We start from the raw sequence: 16,487 nt of genomic DNA on the forward strand, positions 1-16,487 counted from the left end.
ATTTTTTTCTCAAAATTGAATAATGACAAGATCAATAGCCTCCTTGCTTGCAAGTGCCCCAATTCATTTCGTAAAGTAATTCGTTCCTATTAAGATCCATCTATGTTGTGCTGAGGATGTTGAATGAATCTTGCCAATGAAATCAAGGCCCTATTGTTGAAATGGTGCTTCTATAGAAATGGGTTTCATAGGCACAAAGATCAGTTTGGCTTTGCCTTCAAACAAATTTCATTTATGGAAAGATGCAACTTGCTTTCTAACATAAAAAAAAACCATAGGTGAGTAGAGTCCTGCTTTCAAAACATTATTAGCAATAGCCTTCTAGTAATGATGTCCTGCATAGGCTCCTTCATGAAATGCTTTTATCATTGCTTTTGCTTCATATTCTAATAGGAAATTCAATAATATTCCTTGAGGGGCTTTCCAAAATAGATAACCATCTATAAGACAATATTTGACAAATTTGAGCATTAAAAAATGAGCTCGGGCTTTATTTTTTCCTGGTGGCACTTTCATATTCTAAAATAGGTAAATAACATCAGTATATCATGCACAATGTTTGAAACAATCATCCACATTAACCATTGAATCCTCCTCTAGCAAATCTGATAATTCCATAATTGAATTCACATCAAAAGTATCAATATTTTTTTTATTCATTAGCCTAGATAAACCCTATCCTTGGATTAATTTGGTAGGCTTAATTTCTAGATCAATTTCTAACATCTTACCAATCCACTTCCCCCTCCTTCCATCACTATTATGTTGGATCATAATACTTTTTATTGCTACATCTGGTACATAGGAAATCACGTGAGAACACAGTATAAAGACCCCAAAATTTTGTATTTCATTTCATCATCTCTTAATGCCCTACTAAAAAATGAGATGGGTTGTTCTTTTCCTTGCTTGTTCTTCTGAATTAAGACACCAAAGATAGTGTGCTCAATAGCAAATGAAAGAATTACAAAATATTTAGAGAAATATGGACTTGTGAGTAAAGGAGTTTGTCCTAAATCCTTTTTGGTATCACTAAAGAATTCCTTAGCTTGCTCAGTCCATTCAATATCTTTTTGTTTCTTAAGCATGTTTGACATTACCTTCAAAATTTCTATAAATTTTGGGATAAATCTTCATAGAAAATTTACCTTGGCTAGAAATGACTACACTTCCTTCCTGTTTCTTGGTTATTCAATCTTTTGTATTTTTGTGACTTGGATTGGATCTATTTGAATGCCCTCCTTTGATAATATGTGACCCAACAACTTCCCCTCCATAGCGAAATGGGATTTTTTTAGATTTAAAGAAAATTTGAATTTCTTGCACTTAGTGAAGGCTATCTTCAAATGTTTTAAATGAGAAAACTCCTATTTTGAAAAGATAGTTATATCATGTAGATAAATTACAACAAACTTATCTCTTTCATCAACGAAAATGATATCCATTACTGTTTGGAAGGTGGCTCCGAAATTCATGAGTTTGAAAGCCATTTTTGAATACATAAATGTGCCCTATGGCATTGTAAAAGCATTCTAGTCCTGATCTTTTGGATCAACCAGGATCTGATTATATCTAGAAAACCGATCCAGCATGGAAATCCTTTTTGAGCCAACCACCTTTTACAGAATGTGATCAATTTTTGGTAAAGGATAATTATCCTTCAATGAGACTTCATTTAGATTTCTGAAATCCAAAAATAGTCAAATTTCCTCACTCTTTTTTATGACTGGTACCAAGTTTTCTATCCAATTTGAAAATCTTAGTGGGATGGTGATTGTTGCAACCAACAGTCTCTTCAACCCTTCTTTAACCAATGCAAACAAATTTGGATTAATCCTCCTTAACTTTTGTTTAAAGGGCTTCTCATTTTCCTTGAGTGGTATAGTATGTTGGATGACAATTTTTCATAGAACACTGAGTCCTCATATCTACAATAAAATACATCTGCAAACTCCTTTAACAATTCTACATACTTCAGTTCTACTCTAGTTTTAGAGTGTTAGATCCTTTTATCATATTTTGATTATATTTAGTCCCCAAATTGTTGACTTCCATCTCACCATCACTTGGCAGGATTCTAGGCTTAACTTCCACATCATTTGAGTCAAGCAATCACTCTAAATGATCTAATCCTCTAGGGGTTATATTATTACTGTACTGAATTATGTCTTTTCTAGCAACAATATTTAAAAAGATTGTTGTTTCAATATATTTACTTGTGGTCTCATGTTCATCTTTATCAATTGGAGTGCTAAGAAATTCCTCATTTCTTCCAAGAAATCTTCTAATTTGTTGTCGTCTTCAAATGCCTACCAGTGCCTAATACTGTCTACAATAGATGGCCTATGTCTCACATTGATCTCATATTTATCATTAGGATAGATAGGAATTCTAAATGCACTGGCAGTTGTTACTAAAGAATCTGCAATTTCGTCCTTTATGAGCGAGAGAGATTTCATGCTCAGAGAAACAAATTGAGAACAAATTCCATATCTCATTCCAATAAGCTCTCATCCTCGAGTGTTTGGTTTTATGAGTTCCTTTGACTTGTTTTACAATTATATTTGAATCTATACAAATATGAATTTTCTTCAATCTCTTCTCCCTTAACAGGTTCAACCCGATAATCTGATCTTCATATTCTTCCATATTGTTTGTATTGCCAAAATACAATTTGTATGAATGCAACTTACTAGTATAGTTTAGAAGAACAATCCAAATTCCTGCCCGAGAACCCTTCGCACAAGTGGATCCATCAAAATACAAATTCCAAACTTCATATGAAAATGTTTGAACTTGCTTTTGCTGATCATTGACCTCAATATGTTCTCATAATTCTCCATCAATAAAGAGATAATTAAAGAAAATTTGTGATCCTACCTCTGTATCTACTACATAAATGGGATGATTATCTAGTTTAGTTCTACTTCTTACCAAACAACAAAATTTATGCATAAGTCATGTCCATCTACAATGTTCCTCCTAGTCTTGCTTCCTAAGACCGAGACATAGCATGATGAACCTAGCTGGAATATCTGCTACCGGTATGTTCGTCATTACACTCTTAGCAAGCATATGTGCCAAAGTTACAACTATATCCTTTACAAACCCTAAAAATATTACTTTTCTGGAATCATATGAGAATAGGCCTTTGTAAGATCTGGTAATGTGAAGTCCTAGATGGTCCATGATTGATTTTGGAATCAGTTTATGTGATTCTCTAGAGTCTAACATAGTGTTATGAAGAATCATATCGTGTATGTTAGGACTTACATAGAATGGGGGAACATCATCATTTATGTTAATTACATGTGGAACAAAAGTAAATTCAAGAGCGTCATCATCTAGATTTAGGGAATCCTATGAGTTTATATTAACATGATCACTCTCTGAACTCCTAACCATTGTAAGTATTCTCTTTCTATGTTGTTCATTTCTTAAAAGTTAAGCAAATGGAATGGATACTTTCAACTTACTTATTTCACTTTCCAGGTTGAAAACTGACTGTGTTTTTCCAATTCTCTAATCTCCTTTTTAGCTTCTTCTACCTTTCTCAGACTATATTTCTTAGGCTCCTTTGGTATCTTCAATATTTCCTTCCTTGAATTAGCTTGTTTCTCAGTTGTTGTCTTTTGTGTTGAATCCTTAATAGGAATAGTATGAACCCTAAGATTCTACTACCTTTGAAAAATTTATATTGCATTGATATAACCTTGTTGATAAACTACTGAATCACAAATGTTAATGTTTTCCTTTTCGCCTAAGCACCCAAAAGAAAGGTCATGCTCCTCCTTGGTAGAAAAAAATTGTGTTTATTTATCATGAAAACATCCAATTTCATGATCCTCTCCCTCAGTGTCCTCCTCATCAAGAAATCACTCTGGAAAGGAGGCCGAACAACAACTTGCTAATATTCGACACCCTTTTGTTCTCTTGGACAATTCTGAGTTCCCTCAGGCCACCTAAAGTTTGGATTTCTCACCTAAGCTTGAATTTAAACCCTAGAAGGAGTTAGCTTATCAACCAAATTTTCCATCATCTTCAACATCACATCAAATTTCAGATCAGGTGAAGAAGATGATTCTTGTTTGAACACTAATATCTTCTCAGTTTTCATTTTTTCCTTCTTGGCCAACAAATTGACTTATACTCTAATTGCATTACTCTACATTCCTTGAAAAGTGACAAGATTTCTTTCCCGGAGTTGAGAAGTCATTTCAGCATCAAAACCACCAGGATAATGTAACAAGGCTAATCCAGGAGGAATTTTTATCTCAGTTGTAATTGAATTGTAGACTCTGTTAAATCTGGTAGTGAATTGTAGAATTGGATCCCCTGAATTCCTTTCTAAACATTCATATTCAACTAAAATCAGCAGGGATTTGCAGTGTGATAGTGTCTCAGATTCACTACTTCATTTTTTTTGGTTTTATGGTTGATATGGGTCCATTTTGAAAATATGATGAAAGGTGGCATACAAGTTGTGTGATGATTGTTTGATAGGTGGATCCAATAAGAAATATTTTGAAAAATGGTACACAAGGAGCTAAGGGTTGTAGCCTTCAGAAAGGGGGTAGGGGTTACCTTCTAGTGAGATCCATTAAACAATCTTAGGGGGTTTTATCTCACTTTTAGTGGTTGTTGGAGCACAGGAGAAGGTTGTATCCTTATGGAGGTGGGTGTCTACGTACTGACAAGAATCTGCATCAGTAGAATTATAATATTTTTCTTTATATCACAAGAAGGAATAAAGAGACAGTAGCAGTGGTGTTTTTCTACCACATTTTGTTTCCACCTAAAATCCAGTTGTTCTATGTTGCTTACTCATTTCCTATGATTTCCTACATTCTTTAATGGATATTGAAAAGTAATTAATCTTTTGATGCATTGATAAAAGATAATAATTTGTTAGAAAAAATTAGTAAACTAAATATAAGTTGGTCTCATTCTCTAAAGTAGCTTACACATACAGGTTTCTTTAGTAACAATATCATACATATTTTAGAATATGTAATTTGGAAGTTTTCATTCAAAATACTTATTCCATCCCCCTCCTTGCCCTATTAGTATTTTTCCCAACAGTTTCATAAAAAATGTCACCATTTTTGGAACTTTATGTATATCATCATCCACAAATCACATCACCCTTGAAGTGACATATAAAGGCTCAAGTAGTATAGGACCACATAAAAGATAACTAGAGTGTATCAAACTATTTAAGGAAAACTTGGTAGTAGCAAAAAATAGGATGAAACAACAACTAGATGAACATGACAATGGAGAGGAATTTGAAGTGGGGTATTAGGTATTTTTGAGACTACGACCATATCAATAAATGTTCCTCTATACTAATAAAAAAGGAAAATAATTAGCATCAAGGTATTATGGCCCCTACAATGTGTTCTAGAGGATTGGAAGTATGGCATACAAATTGGAGTTACCTCCATATTCAAATGTACATCTAGTATTCCATGTTTCTTTGTTAAATAATATAATTTGTAACAAGATCCCAATATATACTATTTTACTAGGGTCTATTGAAGAAGTAAAAATCATACTAGAACTAGGAATATTTCTAGAAATAAAGGCTAAGAAACTAAGAAATCAAGCAACTATTGAGTACTTCATCAAATCAATGAAACTACTAGTGGAAGAAGAAACATGAGAAGATGAGTTGTTCATGGTGAATCACATGTATATAGTGAAGTGTTGATGACAAAAAAATTTTAAGGTTGGGGAAATTTTAAGCCCCATATAATCCCCATGTTATCCCTGAAACCCCTCATTAATCCATATATTTTTAGTGATTATATATATATATATATATATATATATATATATATATATATATATATATATTGTAATGTAGGTTATAAAATTTCATGATCCCTTATATAATTGTACTCCTTATCTCCTATCTGTGTGTGCGCTATAATGACCTAGGTTTAACATCATCAAATATTTTCTTATAAATTGTATTCTTGTAAAAGGAGGCTACCCCTTTGAAGAGGACTACAATTATTGGTTTCTAATCATTTTTAAGGCACAAGGTTCATAATATTTATATATAGATTAGTGTCATAAGAAATGTAAAGAGTAAGAGGATATGTCATGTGTTTTCTATGCTAGTATAGTGGTATACTGATTTCTATAATGGTTTGTAATAAACTAGACATTGCACATGCAATGAGAGTATTGAGTAGGCATATGTTAAAAGGAGGAAAATAGAATTTAGTAGTAGTCAATATGGGTTTTCAAATATCTGGATGGAGTTAATATTTATATATTATGTGACTAAGGAACAATTTCATTGGATTAAGTGTTACACATACATGCCTTTGTTGATGCAGACTAGGTTGGAAATCTAGATCATAGAATATCTACAAGTGGTTATGGGTGTATCCTATTTGGAGTAGGAATCAATTGGATGAGCAAAGGATAATTTGAAGTGGAACTTTCAACTATAGAGGTTTAATACATGACAATTACTCGTGCAAGGAACTAGTTAGTATGGTTGGAAATGTTTTCTTTGGTTAGTAGGTTTGTACACCAAGTTACAAAGATAGATTGTAATAATTGAAGTAAAATATTCCTAGTGCATGACTTATAATGAGTCTGAGGAAAACCATAGAGATGTTTAATATCATTTTGTGAGAGACATGATTGGAGAAAATGTGCTAATGTTGATGGTGGACAACTTTAAGAGTGTTGCAAATTCACTAACAATTATATAGAAAATGATAGTTTCTCTTAATGTAGAGAAACAATGCACATTGATGTGATCAATTGTTGATCATGTACTCCCTTGACCCACTGTATGCGAAGAAAAAAAGTGGGAAAATTTTGGATATATGTTATATTCTTTGTAAAACAAGATCCATGCATGATTTATATTTGTTGGGCACAATGAGAAGTAGTATTCTCCATATAGGTAGGGTTTCAAGAGGTATGAAGCCTAGAAAAAACTTTTTGTTGTGGTTTCTTGCATATCTTTTGGAATGTTTTGGCATACAAATTTTGCATTTGATGGTTTTTTGGTGAATGGTTGTTGATCCCATGGACTTTTATTTCCAATTAAGGAAATATAACTCTATTATAATATAGGTTTAATTGATTAGGGTTTATGAATGCTAGAGGATATACCTATTTTATTGCAACATTGTAAGGATATAAGATATTGAAAGTTTTATTTGGTCTTTCTGGTTTGGAATTCTAGCATGAAGTCTTTATGCTAAATGTGTTTTGGTTTGTGCCATTAAATATTTTCCTTTTTGATTAAGAATTTTTTTGCAATAGTTAACTATACATGTTTTAAAAAAATAGGAATAATCACTAGCTTATGAACTCTTCAAGTCCTAAGAGTATACCTTTGATAAAATATTTTCCTTGGAGTTTCTCAAGCATTAGTAGAAAAACATATATATTTTCGACAATACCTACAAGAATTTTCTAGCATCCATACTCATGAAAATAATTGATCATATTTTTAAATGTAATGAATAAGTATGGGGAAAAGTTTTAGAAATTAATGCATTCGTTTATAAAGGGTGTACTACTTTGGATAATGGTATGTGCTCAAATATTAAAGAATACATTGTTACTCGCATTACTATTCAAGTCATCATTGAAGAAAAGAGGAAACTATTTAACAATGTATAATTGAAGCATTTTGAGGAGGCTGAAGAAGAATATTTCGAAGAAAGTAAGGACTACATATCCTAAATATTAATAACTGTAGGGAAGAGAAGCAATATATAAATTTCAAGCATATTAACGATGAAAATTGTAATATTGATCTTCCCATCACCAATTTGGATCATCAATAATGACCAATGTACAGTGATGAAATTTTCCAAAATAAGCAAGCCATAAATAACTTTTCTCATGTTCATGATGCTATATTTTTTTGGTGAAAAATATAGTATTGGTCTTGATAAAATTATTAAAGATTATATTTTGTGAATAAAGGTAACTCTTAGATACTAGTGGAATTTTGGGGTTCAAAGGAATAAGTGGCAAACATATTAGGGCTAATAATACCATGAAAATTAAAGTAAAGAAGTTACTACATCAACTTATTGTGATCTAGAATATAAACACAAGGGAGATTTATATTTTTGACCTTCTCACATGATTTGGATGGTTTAATACAAATTAATGCAAATAGATGTCCTTTATCCATGGAATATTAGAATGAACCTCATTATGACATGAGAAAAGACACATGGGAAATTTTAAGGGTTGAAATTTATCTTAATGTTTAGAAAACTTGTCGAATCTTACTAGTTCCATACATGGAAATTGTAAAATGTTTGGTAATATTTTTGTAAAAGTATTCAAATTTTTAATTTATTTCACATTACTCTTCACAAATTTTTATCGAATTTTAAGATAATATAATCTTATACTATAAAATTTGGGTGAATCATTTTTAGAGAAAATGCAAGCTTGGAAAATATCTCCTTCAGAAAAAAACATGGAAAATTAGCCCAACTATGAATATTCGCCCCTAAAACTTTTCGTGCTCACTATCTCTTTATTACATACTGGAATCAATTTAGAGGATAAAACCTTTAAGCAAGGTTTTTATTCCTCTTCTATTCCTGGGATAAAAAATAAGTACAATGAATTTGATGGCATACACATCTAGCTATATTAACTTTTTTGGGAATATCAATAGAAATTCATAATCATTGTCTTTTGATGGATATCAAAAATTTGATGATGAAACATGCATAATAGGATTTCATATGGTTCTCCATCTTGGGTGACAGTGAGCTTAAAAATTAAACTAGTTGGATGAGGAATATACAACATATTTTTATCATTGATCATAGGTTGGATAGATTTCAACCAATAAATGATGACATGCACGTTGTAAGTCTACATAATCATCCTGTAAATTCATTGTTTTCGTCAATATTGGGATAAATGAATGAACATATTGGTGAAGATGCATGAATATTTAGAGGAGATGATTTCCATGAAAAATAAAGAGATAAAGCATGGATTTTCATTCTATATTTTGAAGGTGATATCATTCAAGAACTCTTTGTGACAATAATACTATGTAATGAACATATGAATCATGATCACTTTTTAGAATGTAAGAACTCAGGGTACAACAAGTTAGAAAATGTAATTTCAAAGTGGCACCATTAGAATAGTTCGCAAGCCTCCTTTCATATTTGGAGGTTAGACACCCAATATTTGAGAGAAACATGTATAACTGTATTTAGCATATAGTATTAATGAAATTCGAATATGATGCAGGGAAGTCATTCCATTTTTTCTTTTTTGATGCACATATTCTCAATAGTGAAAATATCGCAAGTGAATGTGGACACCATGACTTTTGGTATGATACATTTTTCTTTAATGATGGAATTTCAAGCATGTATCTATTTTCCTTCTCAATACTAAACCAAAATCTCATGGACAACCTCAAGAGTTCACAAACAACAGAAAAAAGAAAAATTTGGTCCCTAGATTCCTTCAAATCCCAATAGTGGAAGGAATTCTAGGTAGGGAATAGTTGGAATTTGGAATTTCACTTATTTTGATGGAAATAAGTAATGTATGAAAGGGTAATTGTACTAAGGAAATTTTGTAGTGGTAGAATTGGATAAAAAACTTCATTTTTGTAATGTCACTAAAAGTATGTTAAAGAAAATAATCTGGGGTTCTCATATGCCTCCAAGAGAGATACATATCCCCAACCTAGAAATATAGGTTAACTACAATTTGTGTGTAACTCAAAGTGAGTAACTAGTGAATCGTTAGGTTCTACTAAAGTGACATTTTGTTATCAACATAAGGGGCCATATTTTCTATTTGTAAAATTTAAATAAGAAAGGATGACATAATAGGCTTCCATGGTGATATAAAATGAAAATTATGGTCACATATTAATGGACATATGATTTGGAATAATTCCATATATAATGTGCTCATCCTTAAAATAAAATGGCAGAAAATGATTATCAAGTTTCAAAATTCCTCAAATATATATGGGGAAGAATTGAACTATGTCTGCCATGGAATGATAAACTTTGAATTGTTACCATGCTTTTATTCCTAGAAAAGAGAATAAACCCTATGAAAACATATTCATATGTATAAACTATGGGAAAACCATGTGACTATGATGTGATAAAAAGGGGTGACCATAACAATCCTCGTGCTAGTTTGTCCACAAAACAATACTATGATGATGAGGGTTAATATAACCTTAGAAATCACACAAGAGGGATTGCAAAGCACACTCATAATAGTATATCAACATGTCAAAGAAGGATCATTAGGTTTTGAGTTATTATTTATATAATCGTGTAGCATTACGTAGAATTTATAATTCAGGTTAACTTGATATGTATAAAGTCGAACTGACCTATGCTATATTTTAGAACTAATTTAAAATGCATACATAGATGTATAATCAAAATTTGCAAATTGAATATTAAAATTATGGGAATATATTGTATTGAAATGCCTTATTTACTATTATGGATTTGCACATTTATTTGTAAGAAAATTGGAGGAATCCGTTTGCATTTTTTGAGGAGTTGGAGATATGTATCCTCGCATGTGGTGTCTTACTCACATGTCTAATGTAGAAAAAATCCCTTAGGGGAAATTTTCTAGGATGGGCTGTTGGATATTGGAATCTATTGAAGGAATTATTCCATCATTGAAGGACCAATAGTCATTTTCTAGGAAGGTTTGGAGATTACATGCACATTAAGTGGAGGATATTTTCCACCATGAAACCCTCTCTTACACAATTCAAAAATGACACTTGGACCCCTTATACATGCATCCAGACGATCTTAGAGAATGGTTGATAAAAAATTTGAATGTTGGCTAGATAATGTTCGTGGTTGAAGGGCCTTTAGATTCTAGGTGCTACACCAAAAGTCCATTCTTTTCCTTTCATTTATGGAGGAGGGTCATTTTTTAGGGATCATTCTCATTTTAACTTGTACATGTGGCCTACTTGTCCTTATTTTTTATATTTTAAATTTAAATTAGTTAATTAGTGAAGGGGTTCCTCCCCTCATTAGGCTAAAATAAAGATTTCAGTCTAGAAAAATCATATTTTTTTATGATGGAAGTTGAGAATATCCTCCATAAATATAGGTTCACATTCTCTCATTTTTCTGTGGAGAGATTGTGGGAGAGATCCCTTAGCAAGTCTGAAAGTTTTGAAACTTTCTATTATTTTTAATTTTGACTATGGGTGGATGAGTTGGACAACCTTTTGGGCAGTACAAATTGATGTGGATGGTTTTATTTTCTTGATGAATATCGGTAAATATTAAATATAAATATTTTTTATTTGAATATAATTCTTTCCAAGAATTATTATTCATGAAATTTTATCATACAGACTATTCAATGTGAGTTATCTTCTTCCAATCTCATTTGTTGTTGGTATAAAATGGAGATTAAGTATTCACCATGTTTTTTTGGTATTTTTATGTCTTTATTATCCTTTATCCATTGTTCCATGAATTCCTTCTGTGTGACCTTGATTAATTTTCCTCCCTTAAATATCCTTGAAAATCGCAAGGAAGTTGACCCAAGCCTCTAAGGTACTCTAGTTCATATTTTCTCGTCCTTGATACTAAATATACTTCAATCCTCTTCAAACCTCTCACTACTATTGTTATGCAACCAGTTCAAGAAATAGAAGAAAATATGGATCAACGACTTGAAAATCAGCCTCTTCGAGGGGGAAACCTCCTTTACATTACATAAATGAACAATTATTGGATGATACAAATGACAAGACCTCCTTTCTATATATAGGAGTCTAAGGGGCCATAATATAATTAGAGCCGATATAACAATAAAAATGTAAGGGAACAAAAATAACAATAGTGGGCTTCTATGGGACATAATAATAACAATATGGGTACAACATGGGCACAACAATAACAATAAGGGGCTAAAATGACAATAATCATAAGAGAATACACTAGTATTATAGGGACCTAACATGCCCCTCAACTTCAAAAAAGTATCATCCTCAACGTTTGAGTAGTTCTGGATGCTTCTGTATAAAATTCTCATCCTCCCATGTCGAATCTTCAGTTGGTAAGTTCTTCTACTTGATGAGATACTCTGAAATTAATCGATTTCGTAGCCATCGAGTTCTTGTTTTTGTGACTACCTTAGGTTCCAATATGATTTTTCCTTCCTCGTCAAGTTTTGGAAATATTGTTTGAACTGGGAGCTTATCACCTATAACCTTCTTTAAGCATGAAACACAGAAAAGTGGGTGCACTCGAGAAGATGCAGGAAGTTCCAATTTGTATGCCATAGTACCAATGTTTTGCAACACCTTGTACAAAACGTAATACTTTGGTGATAATTTTATCCTTCTTCGCTTTCTTGAGGGACATTTATTTGTATGGTTGTAGTTGTAGAAATACCCAGTCACCTACATCAAAACGTCTTTCACTGCTATGTTGATCTTCTTGATGTTTCATTCTATTCTGCGCCAAAGTGAGGTTATCCTTAAAGAGTTGGAGAACTTTTTGTTGATTCTCGATGTGATCTTCCACTACTTGAATCTTAGAATTTTCTCTTAATTATGATGTGATGGATGGTGGATAATATCCATAAAGTGCCATAAATGGGGTCACTTTGCTACAGTATGGAAGGAAGCGTTATACCACCATTCAGCCAAAGGCAACCATTTGACCCATTTTGTCTATTTAACATATACAAAGCAACGAATATATCCTTCCAAACATCTATTCACTATCTTAGTTTTCCCATCAGATTGAGGATGATAAGATGCACTATGAGCTAACTGAGTACCCAGACAAGAAAATAATTATGTCCAAAAATTTCTAGTGAAAATAGGATCTATGTCGCTTACAATAATCTTTGGATTTCCATGTAGCTTTTGAATTGTCTTCATAGATGCAGTAGCAATTGTACTGGAATTAAATGGATGAGATAATGTACAAATGTGTGCATACATGGTAAGTCTATCAACTACCACCATGAAGACACTCTTTCCTTTGGACTTGGGTAAACCTGTGATAAAATCCATTGAAACCTCCTCCCAATGTTGACTTGGAATGGATAATCTTTGTAATAAACAATTTAAACATTAAAACAAGAACTGAGAGTGTTACCCGTTTTGTAGAGATAGCAAAAGAGTGACCTGATTTTGAAAAGGGGGGATGCAGAACACACATATTTTTTTTAGAGCATAGTTTCTGGCACTTTAAATTTTTTTATGTACATTACGTTATAGAATGTTAGTAATTTACATGTTGATTTAAAAAAGTGGTGATTCTGCATTAGGCCCTTTTTTTAAAAGACTTTTTTTTTTTACTTTAAATTTTCTAATGTATGAAATGTAAATAATTATTTTCTAAATTTAACAAATTTTGACACTTTAAATTTTTTATGTCAAATTTAAAAAAAATATATATATAAATAAAGGTATATATAAAAAAAAGGGCAAAAAAAACATGAAATGTAATATACATATATATATATATATATATATATATATATATATATATATATATAAACCATAAAAAAAGGTTGAAAAAAAATTAAATTTAAAAACTATAAAATTAAGTAACTAAAAATAGAAAATTTTTAAAAAGCAGTAACAAAAAACTAAAAATAAATTAAAAATAAAAAACAAACTAGATTAAAAAAAATAGAAAAAAAAAGGCAATAAAAATCTAAAAAATTATTAAATGTGTGTGTGTATATATATATATATATATATAATAAATTAAAAATTAAAACTTAAAATATACAGACACACATATATATATATATTTAGAAAAAAACAAAAAAAAAAATTAAATTATATATATATATTAGATTTAAAAAAAAAACACTTAAAACTTTAAAAAACATATATTTACGATTAAAACTTTAAAAAAATATATATGCACGCAACTCTGCCACCCAGCGCCACGCCCCCACAGGCGGCCGGGCGGTGCCCCTATGGGTGGTTGGGTGGTGGCTATCCGACTCTCGGAATTGGATAGACACCGCCCGACCGCCCATGGGGGTGGCTATTCGATTCTCAAAAACGGATAGCCACCGCCCGGCCACCCCCTGGGTGGCCGGGCAGTGGCTATCCAATTGTCAAAATAAGATAACCACCCCAACGGGCATCCGGGCGATGGCTATTCGATTCTGAGAATCGGATAGCCAACCCCACGAGCAGTTGGGTGATGGCTATTCGATTCCGAGAATCAGATAACCAGCCCCACCGGCGGTTAGGCAGTGGCTATCCGATTCTCAGAATCGAATAACCACCCCCTAACTGCCCTTGAGGTGGATATCCGATTCTCAAAATCGGATAGCCACCACTTGGCTGCCCCCACGGGCGGTGGAGTGGTGGCTATCCTATTCTGAGAATTGGATAACCACCACCCGGCCACCCCCACAGGCGGCTGAGTGGTGGCTATCTGATTCCGAGAATTGGATAGCCACCACCCAACCGCCCGTGGGGTTGGCCAGGAAGTGGCTATTCGATTCCCGGAATAGAATAGTCACTGCCCAGCCGACCGTGTAGGTCGCGGCCGATAAAATTGTGTTTTTTTAAATAAAAATTAAATTTTGTTAAATATGTTTATTGTATTTAAAATATAGATATATATATATATATATATATATATATTTTAAATGCTTTTTTTAATTATATATATATATATATATATATTTTAAATGTTATTTTAGAAAATATCAAAAATATATTTAGCTTTTTTTAATTTTAATTTAATTTTTTTTTTATTTTTTTTAAAATATGAATTTTAAATCATGGTCAAATCCAAAATTTTAAATTTTAAATTTTAAATTTTTTAATATAAAATTTGAAATGTTTTTTTTTAATCATATATATATATATATATATATAAAATGTTTTTCAATTTTATTTTTTAATTTGAAGATATGTATTTTTTTTTTTTTAATTTTAATTGTTTTTCGTGTTTTTATTTTATTTTAAATTTCAGCATATTTTTGTTTTTTTGGGGTTTTTTTAAAATGTTTCTAATCTTAATTTTGAAGTTTTTTAATTTTTTTTCTTTTTTTGTTATTTTTCTATTTTTTTTAATCTAGTTTGTTTTTAATTTTATTAGTTTTTCTTAATTCTTTTTTGAAAATTTCCTATTTTTAATTAATTTTATAGTTTTTAATTTTATTTTATTTTATTTAATTTATTTTTTCCAAATTTTTTTAATGGTCTACCACATTAAAAAAAATGTTATTTTTTTTAAATAGTTTTCCTTATTATTTATTTCTTTAAATTTTTTAATTTTTTAATTCTTATATTTTATAGGTTAATTTTGTTTTTTTTTTTTTTTTTTTTAACATTTTTATGATTTTTTTTTTTTTTTTTATATAATTTTTTTTTTTTTTTTTTTTTTTTATTTATGTTTTGGTATTTTTTGAAACTTTTTTTTGTGTTTTTTTCATTGTCTTTATTTTTGTTTTTATTTCTAATTTTATCTTTTCATTATTTTTTTGAAATTTTAATGTTTTACGGAGTCGTAACAAAATCTTTTACACTATTATTTCAAGATGTTGAAAATTTACCCAAAATAATAATAATAATAATAATTGTTATTCCAGCATCAATATTTTTCGTTTTGAGGGCGTTTTTTGCACAATTTTTGCACATAAAAATTCGGTTTTACTGACATTTTTTTAAAATGTTGAAAATTGACGCTAAAAAAAATCCATCATTCCATTATTATCACTTTTCATTTTCAGGTTGTTTTTTGCACAATTTTTGCACAAAATATTCGCTCTCACTGCCATTTTTAACACATGTTCAAAATTGTCCCTTGAAAAAACCCATCATTCTAATATACACACTTTTTATTTTTAGCATTGTTTTTCATGTTTTTTCGAGTTTCTTGGGCAGAGTTATCATTTTGATTTTATAGCTGCCATTTCAAAGTTTACATTGTTAATAGACCTGGGATTTTAATTGTATCAACTTTATTTTGTTGGAAAACCAAACATTCCGCCAAAAAATTTGGAATATCAGATTTAAGTCCATCCTAAAAAAAATCCTTCTTAACCTCATGGTAAGTTTTTAAAAATCCCGAATGCCCTCCTACAAGAGAGGTATGAGTGATCTATGTAACATAACGAATCATTTTTCCAGCTAAATGTATCAAATGTACTAGAATCTTGCTGCAACTTTTGAATGAGTTCCCACACTTCTTCTCCATTCTTCCATTCATTCCGTGCTTTTTTTATCCAATTTGGTTGGATAATAGAAATGGCACAAAGCAATGCTTCCATATCCTTCTCCTTTATTGAGAGTGCATTTGGGACAACATTTTGCTTCCCTTTTTTGTAGATGATTTCAAAGTCATAACCCAACATTTTTGTCAACCATTTTAGTTGCTCTTATGAAGATAATATTTGTTATAAAAATTCTTTAAGACTATCATGATCTATTTTTACCTTGAAGTGTCTTCCCATTA

At 31.0% G+C, this 16,487-nt stretch overlaps 1 protein-coding gene across 3 annotated transcripts in view; it reads left to right on the forward strand.

The window, feature by feature from the left end:
• LOC149182522 (MADS-box transcription factor 56-like) overlaps positions 1 to 16,487 on the forward strand; it is a 362,764-nt gene that overhangs the window by 301,707 nt on the left and 44,570 nt on the right. Inside the window, exon 6 of one of the 3 annotated variants that reach the window (XM_089418582.1) lies at positions 6,351 to 6,812. The exons of the other annotated variants lie outside the window; for them this stretch is intronic. Coding sequence (XP_089274708.1) covers positions 6,351 to 6,368 — 18 coding nt within the window. The 3' untranslated portion in view covers positions 6,369 to 6,812. Of the gene's footprint in view, positions 1 to 6,350; positions 6,813 to 16,487 lie in introns of those variants that run through there. 3 annotated transcript variants of the gene reach the window in all.

This window comes from Pinus tabuliformis, chromosome 3_2, assembly GCF_031772625.1.
Source record: "Pinus tabuliformis cultivar Carrire ecotype Pingquan chromosome 3_2, CPIR1, whole genome shotgun sequence".
Classification (NCBI taxonomy): domain Eukaryota; kingdom Viridiplantae; phylum Streptophyta; class Pinopsida; order Pinales; family Pinaceae; genus Pinus; species Pinus tabuliformis.